The 21707-nt window shown below is 44.0% G+C and overlaps 2 protein-coding genes across 5 annotated transcripts in view; one reads left to right on the forward strand and one right to left on the reverse strand.

Annotated features, from left to right (window-relative positions):
* AP3D1 (adaptor related protein complex 3 subunit delta 1) overlaps positions 1-10276 on the forward strand; it is a 53755-nt gene extending 43479 nt beyond the window's left edge. For 3 of the 4 annotated variants that reach the window (XM_066635021.1, XM_066635023.1, XM_066635022.1), the window contains 10 exons: positions 210-272; positions 1558-1644; positions 2157-2297; positions 2524-2571; positions 3079-3268; positions 4749-4837; positions 5313-5398; positions 6841-6962; positions 7811-7890; positions 8359-10276. In XM_066635021.1, coding sequence (XP_066491118.1) covers positions 210-272; positions 1558-1644; positions 2157-2297; positions 2524-2571; positions 3079-3268; positions 4749-4837; positions 5313-5398; positions 6841-6962; positions 7811-7890; positions 8359-8454 — 1002 coding nt within the window. In that variant the 3' untranslated portion in view covers positions 8455-10276. The remainder of the gene's footprint in view (positions 1-209; positions 273-1557; positions 1645-2156; positions 2298-2523; positions 2572-3078; positions 3269-4748; positions 4838-5312; positions 5399-6840; positions 6963-7810; positions 7891-8358) is intronic. The other variant, XM_066635024.1, reaches the window with a different exon arrangement.
* Positions 10277-11110: 834 nt separating this feature from the next.
* On the reverse strand, positions 11111-21073 carry IZUMO4 (IZUMO family member 4). Its single transcript, XM_066635590.1, has 10 exons — positions 20704-21073; positions 19118-19198; positions 18692-18763; positions 17675-17701; positions 17289-17364; positions 16278-16325; positions 15305-15319; positions 14880-14930; positions 11671-11693; positions 11111-11211 (listed from the first exon to the last, which is right to left on the reverse strand). The coding sequence occupies exons 1-10, from the start codon at positions 21071-21073 to the stop codon at positions 11111-11113; spliced, it is 864 nt and encodes a 287-aa protein (XP_066491687.1).
* Between the last annotated feature and the right edge of the window lie 634 nt (positions 21074-21707).

Consider the following 21707-nt stretch of genomic DNA (forward strand, 5'->3'; position numbering starts at 1 on the left):
AAATTGACTTTTGCATTTGTGGTGGCTAGAAGATTTTCAAGGGTGTGGAACAAAATTCATTGGCTGTTCTGACTGATATCTTTCCCCTAACATCAAAATGTTCTGGAACAAATTTATGGCCTGGGGAAGAGGGGGCAGCTGCCCCAACTGGCAGATGTACCTCTTCTTTTATGCTCTAGTTTTCTATAACCATACTTGCACCATTTCAGCCTGAAGACATGGACTTCTGGCTTTCTGATGTTCCTCCATCTGCAGCTGCTACAGAGACACAGGTTAGTCAGGCCAGGGGGAAAATCCCAGAGATCAAATCTTAGAAGCGACAGTGACATCCAGGCCCTTTGTAAAAGGGTATTGCTTTGGAATAGAGATTTGGGGGAGGCTAATGATATGGGAGAGACTAAGTACCTCTGACCAGAAGAAGGGGAGGCAGGCATGCACAATTTAGTATCCAGTAGCAAGTGACTTGTGTGTCTCCAGACAGCTGGTCTCTCTCTCCTCCTTTCCCCCCAACACACCTCTAACACACTGAATGTTGCAAAAGGATAAGAAACAGGGTTGACTCCCACTGTCTTACATTTGCAAATTTCAATAGAAGTGAGAAATGTGTGTCTCTGCCCCAACGTTCTACACATACCAGAAGGCTTGTGGGTGAACAAAGGCTAGTTAGTAAACGTGGTCTTTATTTATAGACCAGGCATGGCTGGGAAATGGTGTGAACTAAGAACACTTCAAAGTACCTTTGTCAGCTTAAGTATTTTTAAGACATTAGGTTTGCTAGAACAGCAGAAAATATATTTTAATCATCATCACTTTTGTTACGTACACTAATTCCAAAAGCAAATTCTTATTTCACTGTTTCACAGTAGTTTTACAAAATGAATTATTCAAACCATTAAATCAGCAGTTTTCAAACTCTCTAGGAGAGTTCCTTGCGGGGGTGGGGGAGGCAGCGACACAATCCCCAGGATCGCGCCGCTCAGCAGGGACTGGGTTGCACTCACCAGTCCCTGCAGCAGCCTGTCGGGGGTGTGGGGAGCCTTGCACGAGCATCTGCAGGACTCCCCAGCCAGTTGGAAGTGAAAGTGGAGCAATCGCACTCCACTTCCAGTTTTGCGGAAGTGGAGCGCAATTGCTCCACTTTAGCTTCTGATGACCTTTGTAGTCATGCCAATGACTAGTCAACCTACTCCAGAGACCCTTATACTGGTCACTGTGTCCTTGCATTGACCTTTTGACTGGCCTAATTGGACCTAGTGAAGTTGGAGACAAGCTAGCCCAGGACCCCAGGCTAAAAAAGAACTGAGTGTGAAATTGCTGGTTTTTGGTCTCTAGGTCAAGGCCCTGCCATTTGGGAAACTCAGAAGATCACTGACACCAGCTATGAAGAATCCTTCCTCTTTTGTTACCCCAGTTTCATGTATCCTGCCCCCCCCCCAAGGTGGGGAGTGTGAGAACTTAAACCAGTGTGAAACTGACAGCTATTAGTTTGACTTGTTCCAAAATGTGTTTCCAGACATGCTGACTCTCCCTGAGCATTCATTTTTGCCCTCTCTTCAGACTCCACCCAAGGCAAGTGTAGATACAGCAGAGGAAACTATGAAGGAAGTGCAAGAAGAGGAGGTGGAAGAGGGAGATGAAGGCAAGGTGAGTGGCTCACATGATTCCCAATAATTAAAAAGTAAGATTACAAGCATGGTTCCCTTTAAGCTACATGGCTGCACAGCTCAAAGCCCTGCAAAACCAAGTCCCTCAGCTTGCTGTTCCTGGAAGTTCAATTGATGACTTTTGATGTCACTGTTGTGCTTCCAGGAACACGACAGAGTTCTGGCCCCCTTAAAGGGTCTGATTGCAAGTTAGCTTCTGAACAGAGATCTTCCTTGGCTGAACAGAGAACCTCCTTGGCTGTTTTCAGATAATGGTACAAGAAATGTCTTTCCCCCACTGGAAGTGGCATTGTTTGAATCTGCTAAAGTCATCAGAATAAAATGTCTTAGCTCTGAGTTGATTCTGGGAAACAGGATGGGGGGGGGACTGAGTGTCGACCTCTGACAGGTAGACAGCTTGGGTCTTGTCTGGGGCAAACATCAGCTTTTAACGGTTAGACCAGAAGCAAGTTGAATGTCTGTGTTGCTAACTCTGTTTGTCTGGCCTACTAGAAATCCTCCAAGCATAAGAAGAAGCATAAGAAGGAGGAGAAATCAAAAGATAAAAAGAAGTCCAAGAAGCACCACGTCTGTGGGGAGGAGCCACCAGCAGAATCTGTGCAGAATGGAACTCTAGAGGATGAGCCCCTGCCGGTGAGGGCCTTACTTGGGATGGTGGGGGGCAGAAGGAAAGTATCTTGGCAGCAGAGCACAACTGATAAAAAAGTTGCTCCTTCTTTGGAATGATAAAAAATGTCATCAAATCTGTTTCAGTGTAAACATGGAGCCGAACCACACCGCGCATTATTTCATTGTTCTACTATTATCCAAGTTTGTTTCATTTCCTACTCAGCTGTGACTTACCTTTTCTCCCTTCCAGCCTATGTCAAGTTACTCCCTTCTGGCTGAAAATGCGTACATTACGATGGTGAGTGTATTTTCCTTTCTCTCTTCTCTGACCCCCCCCCCTCATGCGCTACCTCCCTGTTGACTTGAAATGAAGCATGAGCTTTTGTTACCTGCTAGACTTTCTCTTGAGATGAATAGCTAGAACTTTGTCTCCATGTTCAATCCCAGATGTGTTCAGTTAAAATGATTCATGTGTGTGTTGGCAACCTTCAGTCTCGAAAGACTATGGTATCGCGCTCTGAATGGTGGTCCTGGAACACTGAATATGAATTGGCAGGTTGGCTAGTTACTTTCCTGAGCTGTGATCTCTCATTGTGAAGCTAGTGGATCTTATGATTCAGTCATTGGTCCATCTACTGAGTCAGCCATTGGTCCATCTAGTCCAGAACTGTCTGCCTGGCACACATTTTTCCCAGTGTTCCTACCTGAAATCGTTTTAACTAGATATTAGATTTGGGATCGTCTGCATGTGGTATACTGCAAAGCTTGGTCTTGTTGCTTATCTTGCAAATGTCTCCCTCTGCAGACATACGACATCCAGGGAAACCTTCAGAATGACAGCCAGGTCACTGTTTCTGTGATCTTTGAGAACAAGAGCAGCAGTTTCCTAAAGAGCATGGAGCTGAATGTCTTGGACTCTCTTAACACTAAAATGCTCCGACCAGAAGGTTCCTCAATACACGATGGGATTCCAGTCCCTTTCCAACTGCCTCCTGGTATGGTCAGCTATTTTAGAGGAAAGCAGTGGGGAAAGTTGAAAAGGGGATTGAGAGAGCAAAATGCCTCATTTCAGAAGAAAAGAAAAAGATTTCAATAGGGCACAATATCAATTTTCATATGAGAAAGTTCAAATGGGAAAAACCTTACTGCCTAATGCAAATATATATATTGCAGCTGACATAATTTCAGAAGCATATCCTCTCTTCTCTCACATACAAGAGGGAAAATCTCTACTGAGATGTTGGTGTTGCCATTAACTCTTTTGAATGTCTCCTGATTAATCATGAATGCCTTTTTAGTCTATTTAACCAATCCATTGATCAATGGTTGCATCCTTAACTATATTTTTTAGTTTTAGCACTTGCCAACTTAAGGTTCACTGTATTTTTAGATTATAAAGATTATTTGTATACTGCGTTTCAACAAAAATTTTCAAAGCAATTTACATAGCTACATAAATGATTCTGTCCCCAAAGGGCACTGGAAAAAAAAATTGTGAAAGGCAACAGCCACTGGAAAAGATGTTGTGCTGGGGTGAAGGTGGGCAGTTATTTCCCTCTGTTAAATATAAGAGCAGGTATGAGCAAGTCAGGTGCAACTTGAGTTGAGTCACAAGTTTCCATCTCTCTGTCAACTTAACTCGAAAACTAGTCATAATGGGGGCGCACTCTGAGTTGCCCAGAGCATTTTGGCAACTCAAAAAGACTCGAGTCATTCAATGAGACTTCCTCCTCCCAAGTAACAATGAAGCACAGAGGAGCCAGCCATGTGGTTGGAAAGAATGATTGTTGTGAATCCCCCTCCTCCCCTGCTTCCCTGCCTCCTTTTTCTCTCTCCCTGGTTCTCCAGCCAGTTCTAAGGCAAGAACCCGCTTAGGCTTCTCCTTTTGTCCTACCTCATCTGAAGAAAGAAATAGGACCATCTATCCTTTGTCCAGTGACCATTGGTTCCTTCAGAGTTGGAAAAGATTGGTTCCTCCCCCCTTGTGCTCGATGCAGAAGCAAAGCATTAACCCTTCCCTGCCTCCTGGCTGTAACAACCCTGCTGAATGATGCAGACTGATGACCCAGTCTGAAACATGGCCCCACAAGGTCTTTCATGTCTCAAAAAAATAAGTAAGCACACCCAGACACAGACAGACTTGAATCTGCATGTGTGGGGACCGAGTGCCAAGTCAGTGGTCTCAGAATCGAGTCAATGCCCAAGTCATTGGCGCAGCTGATTTGAGTCTCCTCAAGTCCACAGAAAAATGCTGATTTTCATGCCCCTATCTCTATATAAAAGGTGCCAGTTTTAAAGGAACCTCTTTGCAGGTTTGACTATATAAATGTACTATATACCATAGGTATCTTAGAACACTATTTCTCTTAATTTTTTAGAAAATCATCTGGAGAAAATGAAATTAATCCAGGCAGAAGAAGCAAGTTAACATGAATGTATACAGTCTGGTTTGTCCTGTTTCTTCTCTTGCTGTAGGTGTCTCAAATGAAGCCCAGTTTGTCTTCACCCTGCAGAGTATTGTCATGGCACAGAAGCTAAAAGGAACTCTGTCTTTTATAGTCAAAGTAAGGACCTCTTTTGCCTTGGTACCTTTCCTTCTGCAAGAACTCCTGGTATATTCTTACTAGAATTAATGAGTCAGAAGTTGCTGGACCAAAGCAGGTGGGATTGGAGGTGTGTTTTGGAAATAGTTTGGGTTAAGAATGTTTAGGGGTGGGGAGACAGTAGCATGTCTATGTTTGGGTGACCAATGCTTGATAAGTAAACCAAGAAAGTCTTTGGTCCTGGCTTGGCCTTAAGAATTGCTGTAGCAACCCACACTGGGGCATACCCCTCCCATGCATTCCTATGGTTGGATGATAAGCAGAATGCTGTAATCCAGACTTTTCCCCCTCCCCCCACCCGGTCTGCATTTGGACCTGTAACAAGAGATTATTTCAGGGATGGTTAAAGTGAGCTACCTCTTGCAAGCTTCCAGTCTTGGTGCACAAAACTGTGGTGTGCTCTGAGCTGCTGTCCATCTCACCTTCTCTGTTACAGGATGATGAAGGCTCGACGCATGAAAAGCTAGATTTCAAGTTGCACTTCAGTTGCGCCTCTTACTTGATCACAACGCCCTGTTACAGGTGAGTGCAGCTTCCAGCAAGTGCTATGTCATCCTTTGCAAGAAAGGACATTGGTGTGAAGAGGGGAAAAAGAAAAACTCTTCACCTTTCCTCACATTCCTTCTCTTCAAGCAATCCTGATCTTCCCTCATTGGTAGGAGGGCATTCAGTTTGGGTGATGCCTGCCCCTTGAGATTGGAGAAGTCACTTCCTGCAGAAACAGGGCATCATCCTAGATGGGGAGGCATCCTTAACAGCACAGTGGGAAGGGAAGAAGTGTGCTTTTGCTACATACTTGACCCTGGCACTACTCAGAACGGTCTTTTCAACTCTTTTTACATGTAACACAGCCTCCCGGGATGGCTGCTGTGTGAATCATTTGGGCAGTTCATCAGTTTTTGCTGCCTCTTAGTCTATACTCATCTCTGTATCCTCGTTTTCCAACCCAGCCTACTCCTCTTTTGAATGGTAAGGTCTGTGCTGCCACAAACTATACCTGACTGCAGTCACAGACATCTCCACTTGTGATGGAGTTAGACCAGACAGAACAATACTGCCTGGTCCCCATGGCGGCAGCATTGCTACTTGCATGTAGGATACAATAATCTACAAGGCCAAGTGCTACCTGTCCTGTTGTGAAGTACCATGTATCACTGGTTGAAGAGCACTGCTTTCGACCATGACTTTTGTAAGAGGCAGCTTTTTGTATCGTTTTCCTCTCCTCTAGTATTAATCTTGGTTTTGAATTGGTGCAAGCCAAGCTTCCTTTTGTTTGCAGTTTCCAGTGTACACTAGTTTAGGAGCATTTAAACTTCATACAAAGCTGAATTGTTTCAGCATCCATTCTTAGATACTTAACACATTCATAGAAACATGTATGTATGTGGTAAGGGAGCAGGTGTACAGGGGGAGGAAGGGGGAAAGGGTGGTGAAGTGCATGGGCTGAGTGGTTTAACACAGATAGTTTGATTTGAGTGTTTGTGTTAAATGTATTGCATCCTGTTCAGAGCCTCCTGGATTGGGAAGGATAAAAAAAAATAAAAGCTCTGGTGTCTTCCTGCCTTGGCCAGGCAAGACAAAGTTCTTAGGGCTCCATATGAAGCTAGCTTATACTATACCTAGTCAGACCACTGACTGGGTATAAGCCACTGGGTTCATACCCAATATTGCTTATCTTACCCAGCAACAGCATTCCAAAATCTATCCTGGCCCTACTATCTCAGGTCTTTCAGTTGCAGAGATGAAGCTTTCTGTGAAGCAGATGTGCCACCCACTGAGTTGATGACTTATCAAAGCTCAGTGGATGGAACACCTTTTTTTGAGGACACAAAATCCTTGGTCCCATCCATGGCATGTCCAGGTAAAAAACTCTTGGGTTACAGAACTTTGGATACGTGTCTCTCTACCTTTCTGGATTCCTGGCATGCCCTGCCACACATGCAATTGCTTCCTTTTGCTTGCAGTGATGCTTTTGCCAAGTTGCTGGAATCGGGAGATTTGCAAGGTAGCTCGTTCAGAGTCGACAACATCACTTCCCCTTTTCACCATGTCCTGGCAAAGATCTGCTTCCATCATCATTTCTCCGGTAAGCTTCTGCTATGGTGTGTCCCTTTTCCTTTCTCCCAGGGCAAACATGACTCCCATTTGTTGGGGGGATTGGAATTCCTAGTTCCTTTTCTGCATGACTAACTGAACCAGCATATATTAGATCAGCTATATACATGCTGAATGTGAGTGTATGTTAGAATTCCATGACAGTGTTTTTTTGTAGCAGTGTGCAGATCTTGCACATGGTTCAGAAAGTAGATTCAGTCTCTCTCTTCAAAACAAATTTTATCCTACCTTATCTACTCCATTGAGTGCCTCTTTTGGGGACAGTTGCAAGAGTTGGTGTGCACCTTTCAGGCTCTGCTGCAAAAACTGTTCAGATGCTATGATAAATGAACCAAAATAATCAGTAGTTCCTGCATATCCGAAGCATCCATGCAGAAGTTTCTGACTGGTGCATTTCTGTATCATTCACTGCTCTGACTGTTCCACCTCCTGATCTGAGTGAATGCAAGAATTCCATGCCATTTGCCTCTTGGGTGTTCAGTCAGTTCAGGGACAAAGACAGGTCAGAATTTCCTGCCCTTGAAGAAGCCTGCATGTTGTATGTTCTGCTTTTAAGTCTCTTCAGAGGCAGGTAATTTGGCTCAGCTGGATCAAGGGACCATTCCTGATGCAAGTGCACAATACCAGCTGACATGCCCCTAGAGGAGGCTGCCCAGTGCGCGCCTGTGCGGATAGCCTGTTTGATCTTGACAAGCCTTCTGATTAGGAGGAGGCAAGTTCAGTGTCTCATGCAGAGTGTGTAGGCTCCTTCTGAAGCTGTGTAGCTCTTCACAGCAGAGGGGGAGTCACCCCTTTAACCACCTGGCTTCCTCCTTTCAGTTGTTGAACGAGTAGAGGCCTGCGCATCCATGTACAGCCGATCTATCCAGGGTCATCATGTCTGCCTGCTAGTGAAAAAGGTAAGGGAGGGAAGAGAGCCGTGAGAGACTGAGGCAAGCTTTACTTGAGATGGGTGGAGTTTGCTGCACATCAGTCAACTTGTGTCTGAGCCAGACTGTCCATTTTGAGATGGAGGCTGAACTCTTGTGACCTGGTCCCATGAGGACAGGCCTCCCGAAGGCATCTGTGAATTGACACGTGTCACAAGACTTGGGGCAAAGACTCTGGGGTGCAATCGCTCTTGACCTCTGGCAGGACCCAGGGTACTTTACTTGCCCTAATTTGAGGTGGGTAGTGACTTCAGCTACCGGGACAAAGGAAGTAGTAGTATTGCACAGATGGGCTGGAGTAGAAAGTTTAATACAGTTGTCTTTAGGTACAAGGTATCACCCCCATTTCTTGTTCCAAGGTTAGTGTGCTTCCTCCACCCCCTTTAGAGCACAGTCACAGCCTGGTTTCTTCCCTTCCCACCTCTGCTATCTTTTTAGGGAGAGAATTCAGTATCCATCGATGGGAAATGTGATGATTCAACCTTGCTGGGCAACCTTATGTCTGAACTCAAGGAGACCCTGTCAAACTGTTGAGTGCTTCTGGGAACTGGCGCAATCCCCTCACTCCACCACCACCACCCCATGAGAGAAGGACTGTGAGACTCACAGATGGACCTATGGCCAAGCATTGCATTTCTCGCTTCTCTCTCCTGATGCGCATGTACGATCCCAAGAGTGTGTCTTTGTTTTTGTTTTCAGTTCCATTCCACCCTGGATTATTTAATTTTTTTTTTTTGCGGTTTACACATCCTAAAACTGTACTCTTCCCCTCCTATCTCTTTCATCCCAGAATTTTAAACTCTGAGCACCTGTGGTGTTGATGCTTTTCAGACTAGAGAGAATGCTGCCATTGTTGCCCATGGGGCAGGAATTACTCCAGCAGTCATGGAATTTTCCTCGTCAGCATAAATGGAGGCAGCAGTGGCCTAAATCACGTTCTGTTGTAGGTGCTAATCTGATTTAGTTGGCAACGCTGAGGCAGGGATTGGCTGGAATTTCTCTCCATAGTATCCAGTCAGGCCTTTCAAAGGAAGATTTTGTAATGAAGCACGCATCCTGCTTGCCTGTAAGCAAGATTGATCAGTCCTCCCTTCCTTTGGTGGCTCTCTGCTGGGGTACTTTTGTGAAGTCCACCCGAATATCACATTCCTGAAGTTTTAGAATGTAGCAAAGAACTGGAAATCCAAAGGCTTCTTTGTGTGTTCAATTTTTCTTTTGGTTCCATCTTTCTCTTACCACTTCACTTGACTTTACCACATTAGGTCGACCAGCCCTGGGCTAGAGACTAACCATCCAAATGTATAGCCACTTCTGCTCAGCCCCATTTTTTCTGGTTTGAGAGTCATCACCGTACCCCCAGCACAAGTTTGTACTGTGGCCTTGCCTTGCATGTCACTTATCTCTGTTACTCTGCCTCATGTCTCCAAATCCAGGAGAGGTCAATCAACTGGTAGAAAAAGACCAGCTCAGATCCATAGATTTTAATCAGGAGACTACATGTTGTTGCAAATTTCTGTACTCAGTGGCTGACTGGAAATAGGCGCCCTGATTTCCCTTCTATAAACCTTCTTTGTGTTCTTTCTCTAGATTGGAAGTTATCGGTGATTATTTATTTGAAAACTTGGGTCAAGAACAGCTCAACTGCTCTTAACAGAAGTATGAAATTCCACTACATTAGCACTTAGTTCTAATAATGCTTCCATCACCAAATGTCAGTATTAGACAGACCCCCAAACTTAATATTTGAAATGGGAGGGGGACAGTGGAGAAGGGACAAGCTATGGTCTCTGGCTTGCTTTGATGTGCTTTTTGTTTAAAGACACTTGGTGCCTCAATACTCTCTTCTCTCTGGTTAGGGGTATTTTTTAAACCAAATCTGCAATATTGTGTGTGCTAGGATCCATGCTGTGTTTACTTCTGAGGGAACTTGATTTATCACAAAGATCTGGATCTCCTTTCCTTTTATTGCAGCAGATTTTGCTGCACAATGAAGTGGTAGAAATTTATTTTTGGTATTGGTCGACCTTTGTGGATTAGTCATAACTGTTCTGGACAGGGAAGAACTGCGCATATTTGAAATTATCTTAAGATGAAATGCTCCTTGGAATTAGTGAATTTTAAAATATACATATATATTCCTGGATGAAAACTGTCACTTTAGCATGTAGAGTCTGTTCTCTTACAGAACCCTGTGCGGTGATTCTAGAACCTCTGAAAACTGTATGATGTGTTAAGAGAAGAAAAAACTTATTTGCAATCAACATTCCCCAAAAAGAGAAGAAAAAAACACATACCTTAAAGCTGCTGTAACAATTTTTGTGTCGAGATGATCCAATAAAATTTCAAAATGAATTAATTTGAAAGACTTCTATCATTTCTTTAAAAAGGCTTTTAACTGTGTCTGGATAGTGGATGGTTTTCCTAGAAAGCTTAATAGCATGGCTGAAACTCCCACTGCCTTGCCACTACATACAAGCTCCTTACCCATTAACCATGGGTTAAAATGGCATTGGTGTTAACCATGGGTAACAGTAAAAAAAACAACAACCCAGGTATGAGGGTTTTGAACTTTGGTTGAAAGTGTAGCTGGTAAGTTTGTGTAGCCTTTGGCATTAACTGTTCTTAACATTGACCCAGGTTTACTTGCAAGCAGAATTGTGACAAATATGCCTGAAAACATGTGTTGCCTCCAGAAATCTTGGTCAGTAGAGGGGATAACAAAATAAAACTTATGTGGGGGGGGGGGGGAATATGACATCCTTGTTTAGCAGAAATATGCAAAATAGTTTTTTAGAGGGCAGAGCAAGGGATATTAAAAAATTTAGTGAATTTGCTCTCTATATAATGAAATATGTGCCTGATGTGTAATGAAGAACATGGCCTGGTAATATGGATTGCTGGGTAATAGTTGCTCTGTGGAGAAACACATCACCACACCAGGCACATTGAGAGGGAGAGAATAAGATGAGTGGCTGTCTCTGGCAGCTGCCTGTTTGTGATTTTGTTGCAATACACAGGGCAGAGGAACACCAGCTTTCACCAACCATCTTACCCTTTCCTATCAAGCCACCATGCTCGAAAAAAACAGGCCAGGCCCCCTGGGTCAATCACTGGTAGACTGGCCTTCACTAACTGGCATAACTTTATTTCATACACTGTTAGGCTCTTACACATTACAGACACAAACAATTCAGCAGATTGGAGCCAGCAGCTGGATCAGGGGCAAGTCCCCTTCTAACTCCTTCAGGGCCATCACGTTGAGCCAATTTTTTGATAGTGTATTCTGTATGCCTTGGAGTGTAGAAGAGAAACATAGCTGAACACAAAATTCATATGTAGCAGGCATAATCTTAGAGGCATTCCTCCTCCCAGTGTCTCATCCAAGATGGTGCTTAGAACGATATTCTCATACCAACTGATCAATTTGTACAATTTAAACTTGTCCTTAACTGCAGTAATCAATCTAAAGCCATCAGCAGGGAAGAATCCAACTGTTGGAGCTAAATTACAATTTCTACCCATCCCAAACTGCCTAGATTAGAATTTAAAAAGCCTTACCGAGTCATCTCAACGGCTGAAAAAAAAAAGGCAATTTGGTGGACTCTGCAAAAGTACCACTAGAACAGGGTTTATTGTGGGGTTTTTGTAAGTCTCCATTGGTAGTAAAGTGTCAGTGTACTCTTAGAGAAATGAAGAACATTCCCTGAAGGGGTTGGGTGTACCAACTTCTAATGCTACTGGTTTACTTACTTGTAAAGTTCAGGCTATTTAGGCTGTGGACAGAGGGGAAAAAAGAAACCAAGTTAAGTTCAAGAAATGGTCTTTGCAGAGAAGAATGTGCATGGACAAAACTATTAGGACAAAGAATTGCTTTCCAGAAAAATATGGGCTCTGCTGAGCAGTAGCCACTTCCCAAAGAATTGCTGAGCATCATAAAATCTTGTCTGAGGTACTGATGCTTAATATAGGGTTGTCTTTTTTGTACATGCAAGCATTCCTTGTTTCATTCATCAAGTGCAAAGGAATTGTGAATCTCAACCTCAAAATGATCAGCAAAATTTCTCTCCTGAGACAGCCTGGCTGACAGACAGAAGCCTTGTTGGCCATCTCTTGTCCCACACAGCTAGGCTCACATGCTCAAGCAATTTACTGCTTTTTTTAATGTTTTGCAGGCTCTAGTTGAAATTCATAACACTTAAATCTCTTCTGGCCTATTATGGTGCTTTACCTTGTGGATGTGCAATGGCTGTGTGAGAGAGAGAGAGAGAGAGAGAGAGAGAAAGGAGTTAGTGATGGGGCAGAAGCTTCCACAATGATTGAAACTACTATGGATGCTTCTGCATCTTTTCTTATTTATATTTTATCTGGCTTTTTCTTTAGAGATATCAGAGGAGTTTCACAGGAGCTCCTAGTGGTTTCCCATCAAGCCACTGGCCAGCTGCCCAGCTTCAAAAATGCTGGAGCATCAGGTATTTCCAGATCATTCCTCTGAGGCTTCTTTCAAATCTAAAAGAACCTTGCTGGATTGTGCCAAACATTCATCTAATTCAGTGGCCTATTGGATGCTTCTGGGAAGTCTCATAGACAAGGCCTAAAGGCAGTATCCTCTCCCTGCTGTTGCTAGCAATTGACAGCCAGGCATAGTCTACCTCTGAACATGGAGTTTCTATATAACTAGTGGTGAAATATCCACCAATAGAGCTCTTCTGGTAGAAAAGAGGTCTAACACTTCTAGTCAATGTCTTGCTTCCTCCCAAGGGCAAACAGGATGCCTCCTGGAAGCTCACAAATGGGGCATGAAGGAAATAGCCTTTGTGTGTTGCTGAGGAACAACAGCAAGGCCTAATTCTAGGAATTTCTATCCTGCCTTTTAGCCTCCAACACCCCCCCCCCCCGACAGCTCGCATCAGATTGAACACATCTATACAGCTATAATAGCAATTTTTTAAAAAGCAGCAAAAAAAAGGCCATTACAAATCGATGGTTAAGGCCACATCTGTTGTATTGTGTATTGTTGTATTCTGGTCACCACCTCTTAAAGGATATAGTGGGACTGGAAAAGGTGCAGAAAAGAGCAACCAAAATACAAATGGGCATGATTAAGATACATAAAACTATGCACCAAAGCAACGAAGTGGATAAAGGGAAATTATTTTCCTTCTCAGACAACACCAGAGCCAGAAGACTAAAATTGACTGGCAGGAAAATTATAACAAATATTTCTTCAACGTTGTTAATCTACGGAACTCCTTGCCACACGATGTTGTGATGACCTGGCCTCAGTGTCTTTAAAAGAGGCTTGGACAGATTTATAGAGGAAAAGTCCATCACAAGTTATAAGCCATGATGACTATATGCAACCTCTGGATTTTAGTGAATCTCTGAATGCCAGGGTATGGCAACAGGATACAAGTATCTTGTCTTGAGTGCTCCCTGAGGCATCTGGTGGATACAGGAAGCTAGACTAATCTAGCAGGGCTCTTATGTTCTTAATGCTAAATTCAATAACTAAAAACCAAAACAAGGGGACACAAAATATACAGAGGGGCCAAATGTTTGCTTGAATAGAACAATCATTACAAATCAGAGGAAGGCATATGGGCCTCTAGGGGGAAGGAGTTCCAGAGTCTGGGGCCAATGCCCAAGAAGGCCCTGTAGAATGCTGTTCTTTTCTCTCCCAAGTTGAGCACAGAGTAACCCCACCCCCCCCCCATGTGGAGCAAAGTGGGCAGGCAGATTCATAGGGTCTTGGGCTTTAACTATCTTCATCCTGGGTTTTTAAGAGTTATAACCAGCACTATAAACTGATTCCAGGAATACACAGGTAGCCCATGAAAATGACATAAAATGGGATGTTCCTGTGCACAGGCTCTCGCTAGAACCCCTGCAACACCATTTAATGCCCATTGAAGTGTCTGGCCACTTAAGTGTAGTCCCACTTAAAGAGCATTACAATAGTCCAGTGGAGCTGTGGCTAAGCCATGTGTGACACTGACCAGATCTTCCCCTCCCGGACAAGATGCAGTTGGTGCACCAGCTGAAGCTTTGTAAAAGCACTCCTTGCCACAACCACCACTTTAGTATTTCAAGAACAAAACCAGGCCAGGGATCGCTTCTATACTGCAAAGCTAGTGCTACCCCTCCAGAGCAGGCCTGGATTTAGTAGCATGCTGCCTCTGAACATGGAAGCGCCATTTGAGCCATAATGCCTAATAGCCATTGACAGACCATCTTCTCCACCTTTTTGCAATGTGTAATGTGTAATCCCCTTTTTAAAGACATTGACCATTATTGTATCTAGTGGCAGTGAGCTTTATACATGACTTGTGTCATATACTCTCTTGCTCCTTTTCACTTGTGTAGAACTGCAGAAAAACACCCAAGCCCCTGCAGCCCCCCTGGGTGGTGTGATCCTGGGGATCGTGCAGCTGCCTCCTCCCTGCCTCCAGGCTGCCCCTGCCTCTTAAGGGGCAAAGGCCAGGGCTCACAGGCTGGGGCGTCACGACACCCCAGTTTGAAAAGCCCTGCTCTAAGGGTTTGCTCAGTTATAATTAAATTGTTCTTTTGACTTGCAGGGAACAACAAAAGAGAGTCTAATCAGAAGAATTGTTGTTGGGGAGAGGGCTGTATATACAGAGGGCTCCAGGTTTTGGAGACAGAGCAAAGGGCCCTGTAACCTGGATGAGGAGGGCCATTTAAAGGTGGAATTCTCCCATGTTGCTTTTAACTATTGGGATGCTCTGTATACAGTAAGGATGGCCATTTGTTGTCAGGGTGGGTTTGCAAGAGGCCCACCATGTTCCCCCAAGGCAGACAAAAGATCCAACATGCAGGGCCTGGAGAGAGACATGTCTATCTGTCATGCTTCCTCTAAGTTGTACACCTAATGTCACTTATTTGATAGGCAAATCCACCTGTCCCGTTCCCCCCAAATGGTTTTTGAGGAAACAATCACTTACCTAAATCCAGGAATTTGCTTCAATAATGCTGACCAGTCCTCACCAGGTGCCCTATGGATACAACAACTTCATTTTAAATGGGGGATTTTTCCAGTACGATCAATTCCAAGGGAGTGAGCTCAGTCCTCCCCAGTTCCTCTTTAATTTTATTTTTCTCCCACAAAGTCTGGATCACAGCTGAAATCTCCATGACCTGATTATCCCCATCTTGCTTTTGCTGTATTTTTTGTCCCCTTTGAGCCAGACAAATCTCTCCCATTACAAAATAGTAAACCACCCATGTGTCACATGCATGCTTTTCTTACGAGGAATCCTATTGGGATGAAATTTGTTTGCAGATGTGGCAAACAGACATTCATTACTACCCTTGTAATCTTGACTGGCTGGGACTATCGACCCATAAATAAGGCAAATTTCCAACTTACGTTTGCAACTTTTTTCTGAAAGAAAAACAAAGAGCATGGATGTTAGAAGTCTGGTTGGCTTCACAGGTGTGCATTCACTAAGGTTAAATGGAACTGCTGGGTTCTGCTTAGAAATAGTTCAGGAAGAACTGAACTGCCCATCCAGAACTGTATTTTAAAGCCCCAAACACTCAAGGCCTTACTGTGCATCTGAAGAGTCCAGAAAGTTAGAATTCCAGATCTCACAGCATGTACTATAAATACAGCAGATCCTGAACATCCTTGGCTTACTGAACATATGCAGTACAGCCTCGGTCTTGCTGCACAAGCACAGTACCCTGAAGATCTTGGGTTTGCTGAGCATGCACAATTTCTTCCATCACAGAGCTTTGCAAGCCATGATGTTGCTGACCACACAGGAGGCAGGAGTCATCGAGCAGGTGCAGGATAGGGGCTTTCTAGAACTGTACATAACTGGATTCTAATAAGACCCATCCTGGTTTGTGCAAAGGCTCTCTGCTACATTCCAGCTTCAACAGAACTGGGGGAAGAAGGAGAGACCTGGTTCTACTTAAAAACAAACTCGGAGAACTAAGGAATGCCCTGCCACTTGCTTGTCAAAGTTGAACCAGGACCCCTGAGTTGAAACTGATTCCCTGCTGCCTGTGCTGGAGGGCATCACTACAACCGGTCTGAGCTGGGACATTTGCACCTCTTGAGTCAGGGAGTTCTAGAGAGTCAATGCCTGCTATGAAGCCACCAGAAACTGACTGGCAGTGAATGGCTCTCCAAGGTATTGAGCTGCGAGAGTCCTGCTGCCTGGAGATCTTGGGGACTCAGCCTGGGAGCTTTTCTGTTGTGCTCTACCACTGATCCCTCCTGTAGAGTCTCCCTCCACTAGCATATCTCTCTATTCCTCCAGACTGCTTAGCTGGAACAATGCACTGTTTTGAATGCCAACCATTGGCCCTATCCCCAAGCCCTGAAGACTCACATGTATGCATAGAGGCCCTTCAAGGCATCTTCCCATTCTTCTGAGGACCTGTTGGAGAAACAGACAAAGGCATCAATTTGTGATATGCAGCTAGTGAGAGAGGCTTTTGGGGTGAGTTGGGGCATGGGGCATGGGGTGAGTTGGGGAGGGTGAGCGCCTGAGAAACAAGTGGTCTCTCTTGTTATGTCTCTCTTATTATGTCTCTCTCTATATGTCTCCATATAGGATTCAGCCCAAATATGGCCTGCCCAGTCTCTCTTGTGGATCAGGTAAAGCTTTACGTAGCACATTCAGAGAAGGCCCCTGGACCCTTACTTGTACACAGCTACCTGTGTCCATATAGAGAGCTCTGTGCATGCCTGAGGTGAGCTTTGGAGCACAGCCCCACTGACAGAGAGCACTGTGTGTACCTAAGTGGGATGTTAAAGCATCCACCCTTGTGCAGAGCTCTGTGTGCAGCTTTTCAGCATTCCCAGTAACTTCTTTCAGAGTCACAAAATATAATTCACACTGGTCCAATACCCAGCTGGCAATGAAGCACAAACAATGGACATGTGATGAGAGACTGAGGGAGATGCTCCAACATGTTAGACTCAGGGCAGCATTCTACCTACCAGCAGCAAACAAATTAATTCCTACCCATTTGGATTCTAACAGCACCCAGCCAGATTCCAAAGCTGGCTTGTGAGATTTGTGGGATTCTCTCAGAACAGACACAGGCATGCATATGTGTAGGAGGACAGCTAACAAAATTAATTCCCATCACTAGAAATTTAAGAATTTATGCCCCCACCTTTCACTTGCCAAAGCAAATTCCTGAGGTGGCTTACGTAATGCTGTTTCGTGCATGCATGTATGTGCCCCATTTACACAGCATGTAGAATTTGGCTTCTCTAGTTGCAGGTTTCTGATTACAGTATAGGCCTTGTGCCACCTGCCCCTCAGGCAACTAAGTGCCTTTGCCAAAACATCAATTTGAAAAAGAATGAAAGCAAAATACAAGATCCCTACTCGCAGTTATAGCCAAAGCAGGTGGGTTTGCTTGAGATGCATGTCACGCAAGACACAGCTTCATAATGATTGATTCCTGAAACAGAGACAGGTTGGAAAATATGTAAGAGAAGATGAGATTTTAAATGTGGACAAAAATGTTTGTGGCTAAGGACAGTATCCTATGTCCAGCTCAAGTGTATACACTGGAGGAATACAAACACAAGACACCATTTTGTCCAGTGAAATTATTCACTGGATGGAGACTACATCTTGCAAGCCTGATTCCATACATGCTTATTTAGAAGTAAGTCCCACTCAATGGGCCTACTACCAAAAAAAAATGTGCCTCAGATTGGGACCTTCAACATCCCTCTCTTTCAACCTTGAATCTGCTCCTCACTTACCACAATGGCGTTCACACTTCACTCTACCTAAGGAGAGAACAGAGAAAGAGAGTTGGTTCTGCACTGAATCCATGAAATGGGACCATTAAAAAAAAATTAATTAGGGCTGCAAAACACATACTGTATTTGACTTATCAGTTAATCAGCTTGAGAACACTTAGCTGCATTAAACAGGTGTTCCACAATTAATTCAGCTTTAGATTGGGGGGAAAAAGTCATCCCCCCTTTTACTAATGTGAATACAAGAACTTTACAAGTGAGGGTAGCAAGTAAGATTTTGTACAGGCCTTCCCATTAAAGTATAAGCTGAGAAGCGGCTTATAAGCCCCTGTTTGCTGCCACATTGTAAAGAGATCTCATTAGTTTCAAAGACAGCATCTGACCTTCCTATTTATATTTCTACCCTGTTCTGACATTCATAATCTAGGGGATTTTTGTATGTGTGAACATGCACTCATAGATCAAATGCCCATAGACAAAAGTCAGAACATGGCAGTGCATTTCCACAAAATCAGTTCATGCTTCTGGCTAACGGCCCACCCAGCAAACACTGAATTTGACAAGAAACTAAAATGATGGGATATCTAGGTTGAAACAGATGCCAAATCTGTGGCATGAGGGTTGAAAGCTTCACCTGTTGCATTTCTCAAAGTTAGGGGAGAGGGGGTGGGAACAGTAGTGTCATTAGGGTTTGCACCACCTGGTATGGGAGGACTGTGTGTCACCCCATGATGTACCTCCTCCCATGCACCACTGCCCCACCCTGCTGGTTTTTTGACTATAACTTTTGATAGAATAGAGATATTTCAACATGGTTTGTTTCACTGCATTCTGGATGAAATTACACATAGATTGATATATAACATTACGTTATTATTTGAAAATACGAAGATTTTAAAAATTTTGGCAAATAGTGGTATCACCCCCCACCCCATGTGCATCACCTGGTGTGGCCCGCACCCCCCTAGCGACACTACTGGGTGGGAATGAACAACTAGCAAAAGATGCAACACTCACTTTCAATGATAGCATCCCGTAGCATTATCACTTGTTCCTGGAAAATGGAACGGAGGATTTCCGGGAGAACACCTTGTGAAGGAGAGAGATGGCCATTGATGTACAGGTATAAGAATGGATAGAGGACAAGGTAAGGATAGGATTGCACATATGCTGTGGTTTAAAATGGGTGCAAAAGAAGAGTCAAAAAAAGTCTATAATTCTTTGCTTTGCTTTGCATTATTATTATTATTGTTGTTGTTGTTGTTTCTCTTATGTACAAAAGCAAAAGCAAAAGAGAATAGGCCAATTCTGCTATAAACTTTAAGCACTAAAACGATTATCATAATCCTAATACAACATAGCTTATAGCAAAATGATCAGATTTCGAAGATATTGGAATAGGGCTCAACCCAAAACAGGTGCAAACAAACAGGGCAGCTTTACCTGGTTTGTATGTTTTCCCTTTGAACAGTACTTCGAGTTTTTCATACACTTTGGCGGCGATGACCTGAAGGTTTTCCAATGCTGGAAGCGACAGGAGAAATGGAGAGTGGGAGTAAGTAGGAAACTATACAAAATCCAACCTGTCAGAAACATTGCACCCCCCAAAGAGCCAGCAATTTTTCTGGGAGCAGTTTATTCTGTAGTGAGGTGGTGGGAATGGCAGGCTGTTCAGATTTTTTCAAGATTCAGGTTAGTGAGCATAAATGTAACTTGTGGCAATGAATTCTACAAGTTAATGATGTTTCCTTTAAAAAAAATCCATTCTGAGTGGAGAACTGATGTAAGCAGATAACTTCAGGTCCCTGGTTAACAATGAGTTTTACAGCAAAGACCCCTTTGAGGGGGGGGGACGGGCAGGCCAGCCCCCCTCTAATAATTTGTCAGCAACTTCCATTACCATAGGCCAGTATTCCTGCCACACACCCTTCTTGCCCCTGGGTTGGCTAGTGGAGGGCTAACTGGCATGAGACAGAGGGCAAGATTTGGCTATGGGATCACTGCTTGGTGACCCCCCCCATCCACTAATCCCCCACTAATAGCTGAAGGAACTATTAGTGCATTGTTCTTGATTTAAAGACAGCTTGCAATTTAATCCATAACATCTCTCCATCTTTGTATGAAGGAAGTCTCCCCCACCTGCCACCAATTAATCAAAGAAAATTGATTACATTAGGAATCAATTAAGATCAATTAGATCTTAATTCCATTAGATCAATTAAGACTTACCCTAGTTGTGACCTTTACCCTCTAGTGCCTCAAAAAACCAATGACAAGCAAACATCCAACTGGGAGAGCATCCCCCTTCACACCATCATGCCAGGGAATGCCTCACCTATTGAATTTCAGCCTGTAATACTGCCATTAAAATCTCAGGACTCCTGCTGGGAGGGGGCATAAAAGGGACAACCATCAGAGTGAATGTCACTGCATAGCTTGAGTCAGAGCTTGTGACCCACTGAGTCAAATCCAGCACACTGCCCCAAAGGTTTCACTAAATCTCCTTGCTATTCTTAAAAGTATAGAAGCCTTGCCAGAAAAAAAGTTGGCAACCCAAGTTCTCATTACTTACTTCATAGATTTCTATACTGCCTTCTAACATAAAATTTTCACAAAGAAGTTTACAAGGAAAAAAACAAAACAACTACAAAAGTTGATGTTTCCCTCATTGGGAAGAAAATCCATCCCTTTCTTTGCTGTTCGCGTAGGACTGTTAAAAAGGAGCTGTCAGACAGTAGGCAGGGGACAAAACACAGGTAGGAGTTTGGCTTGGAAGGGTACAAGCTGTGCAGGTCTGAGGCCTTCTTGAGAGCTGGAATTGCAATGGGCAGGGGTCAGACAGGTTGGGTCAAGAGCCCATGTTCATGAGGACTGACCTGGCCAGCAGTAGGGGTACTGCTCAATCACTACCAGGGGTAGGTGGGGGGAACCATCAGGGGCTCAGTAAAGAGTCTTGCTCCAAAGCCACCAGCAACCTGAAACTGAGGGTGTTAGGTTGCTGGCATTTACCCTCCTGTAAGGCTACTCACGGATCTCAGCCGGCACCCCAAGCTGCAACTGCTGCAGGGTGTCATGGGCCCAGCCCCGGAGCTGGCGACCTGCAGCTGGCACATCCCCAAGCCCCCAAGACTTGCGACTTAGGCGAGGGGCATATGAGGCAAAGCGGAGAGCAAAATTTGGGTCACACTGCAGGCAACTCTGGCCTGGGTTAGGCCACAGACTCAGAAGCATGGCCAACGTCAGAAATCCTGGCCTGAACTGAACTCGGAAACCCATTCCTGGCTGGTATTTTACAGGAATCATTCTTCCTCCCAGAACGTGACATCTCCCAAATCCACACAACTGGAGGCCTTTTGCTGCAGGACATTCTGGTTCCATGGAACTCTCTGCAACAGCCATGGTTGTTCTAGAACATTCTTTTGTTTTAATGAATGCAGCAACCCTAGTGTCCACAGATCCAGTCTAGTCGGAGAAGAATTTGAGAGATATTTCCCTTCCCTTTCCAGTTAAATGCTCAGGCCAGTCAACAAAAAAGAACAAGTGTTATGGTAGGATTGGTAGTTTCTTTTTCTGCTATAGGCTCCTGTGCTTTTTAACAGCAGCATTCAAAGCAGATGTTCAGGTGGTAAATCTTTCCTCTGGCATGCAGCTGGAAGGAAAGTTTCACCAGTTGAATTCCTTCCTGTTGTGCAATAGTGTGGAGCATGGCAGCCATGGCAAACTTATATATATATATATATATATATATATATATATATATATATATATATATATATATAAAACAACAAAGGGAAGAAAATTTCAGTGGTTCCCAAACTGTGGGTCGGAACCCACTGGTGCATCACAACCTGATTGTTGGTGGGTCCCTGAAGGGTGATGAGCAGATAACTAATTGCCTGAAGCCCTGAAATCAGATACTGTAGCTGCTAAGTACCCTGCAAAGAGCTCAGCTTCTGCAGTTTGCAAGCATGTGTAAATATAAGGAGATATAAGGGTCTTTTTTCTGGCTATTATTACTTATAATAATTACTTA

The sequence above is a fragment of the Tiliqua scincoides genome, chromosome 8, assembly GCF_035046505.1.
Source record: "Tiliqua scincoides isolate rTilSci1 chromosome 8, rTilSci1.hap2, whole genome shotgun sequence".
NCBI lineage: Eukaryota > Metazoa > Chordata > Lepidosauria > Squamata > Scincidae > Tiliqua > Tiliqua scincoides.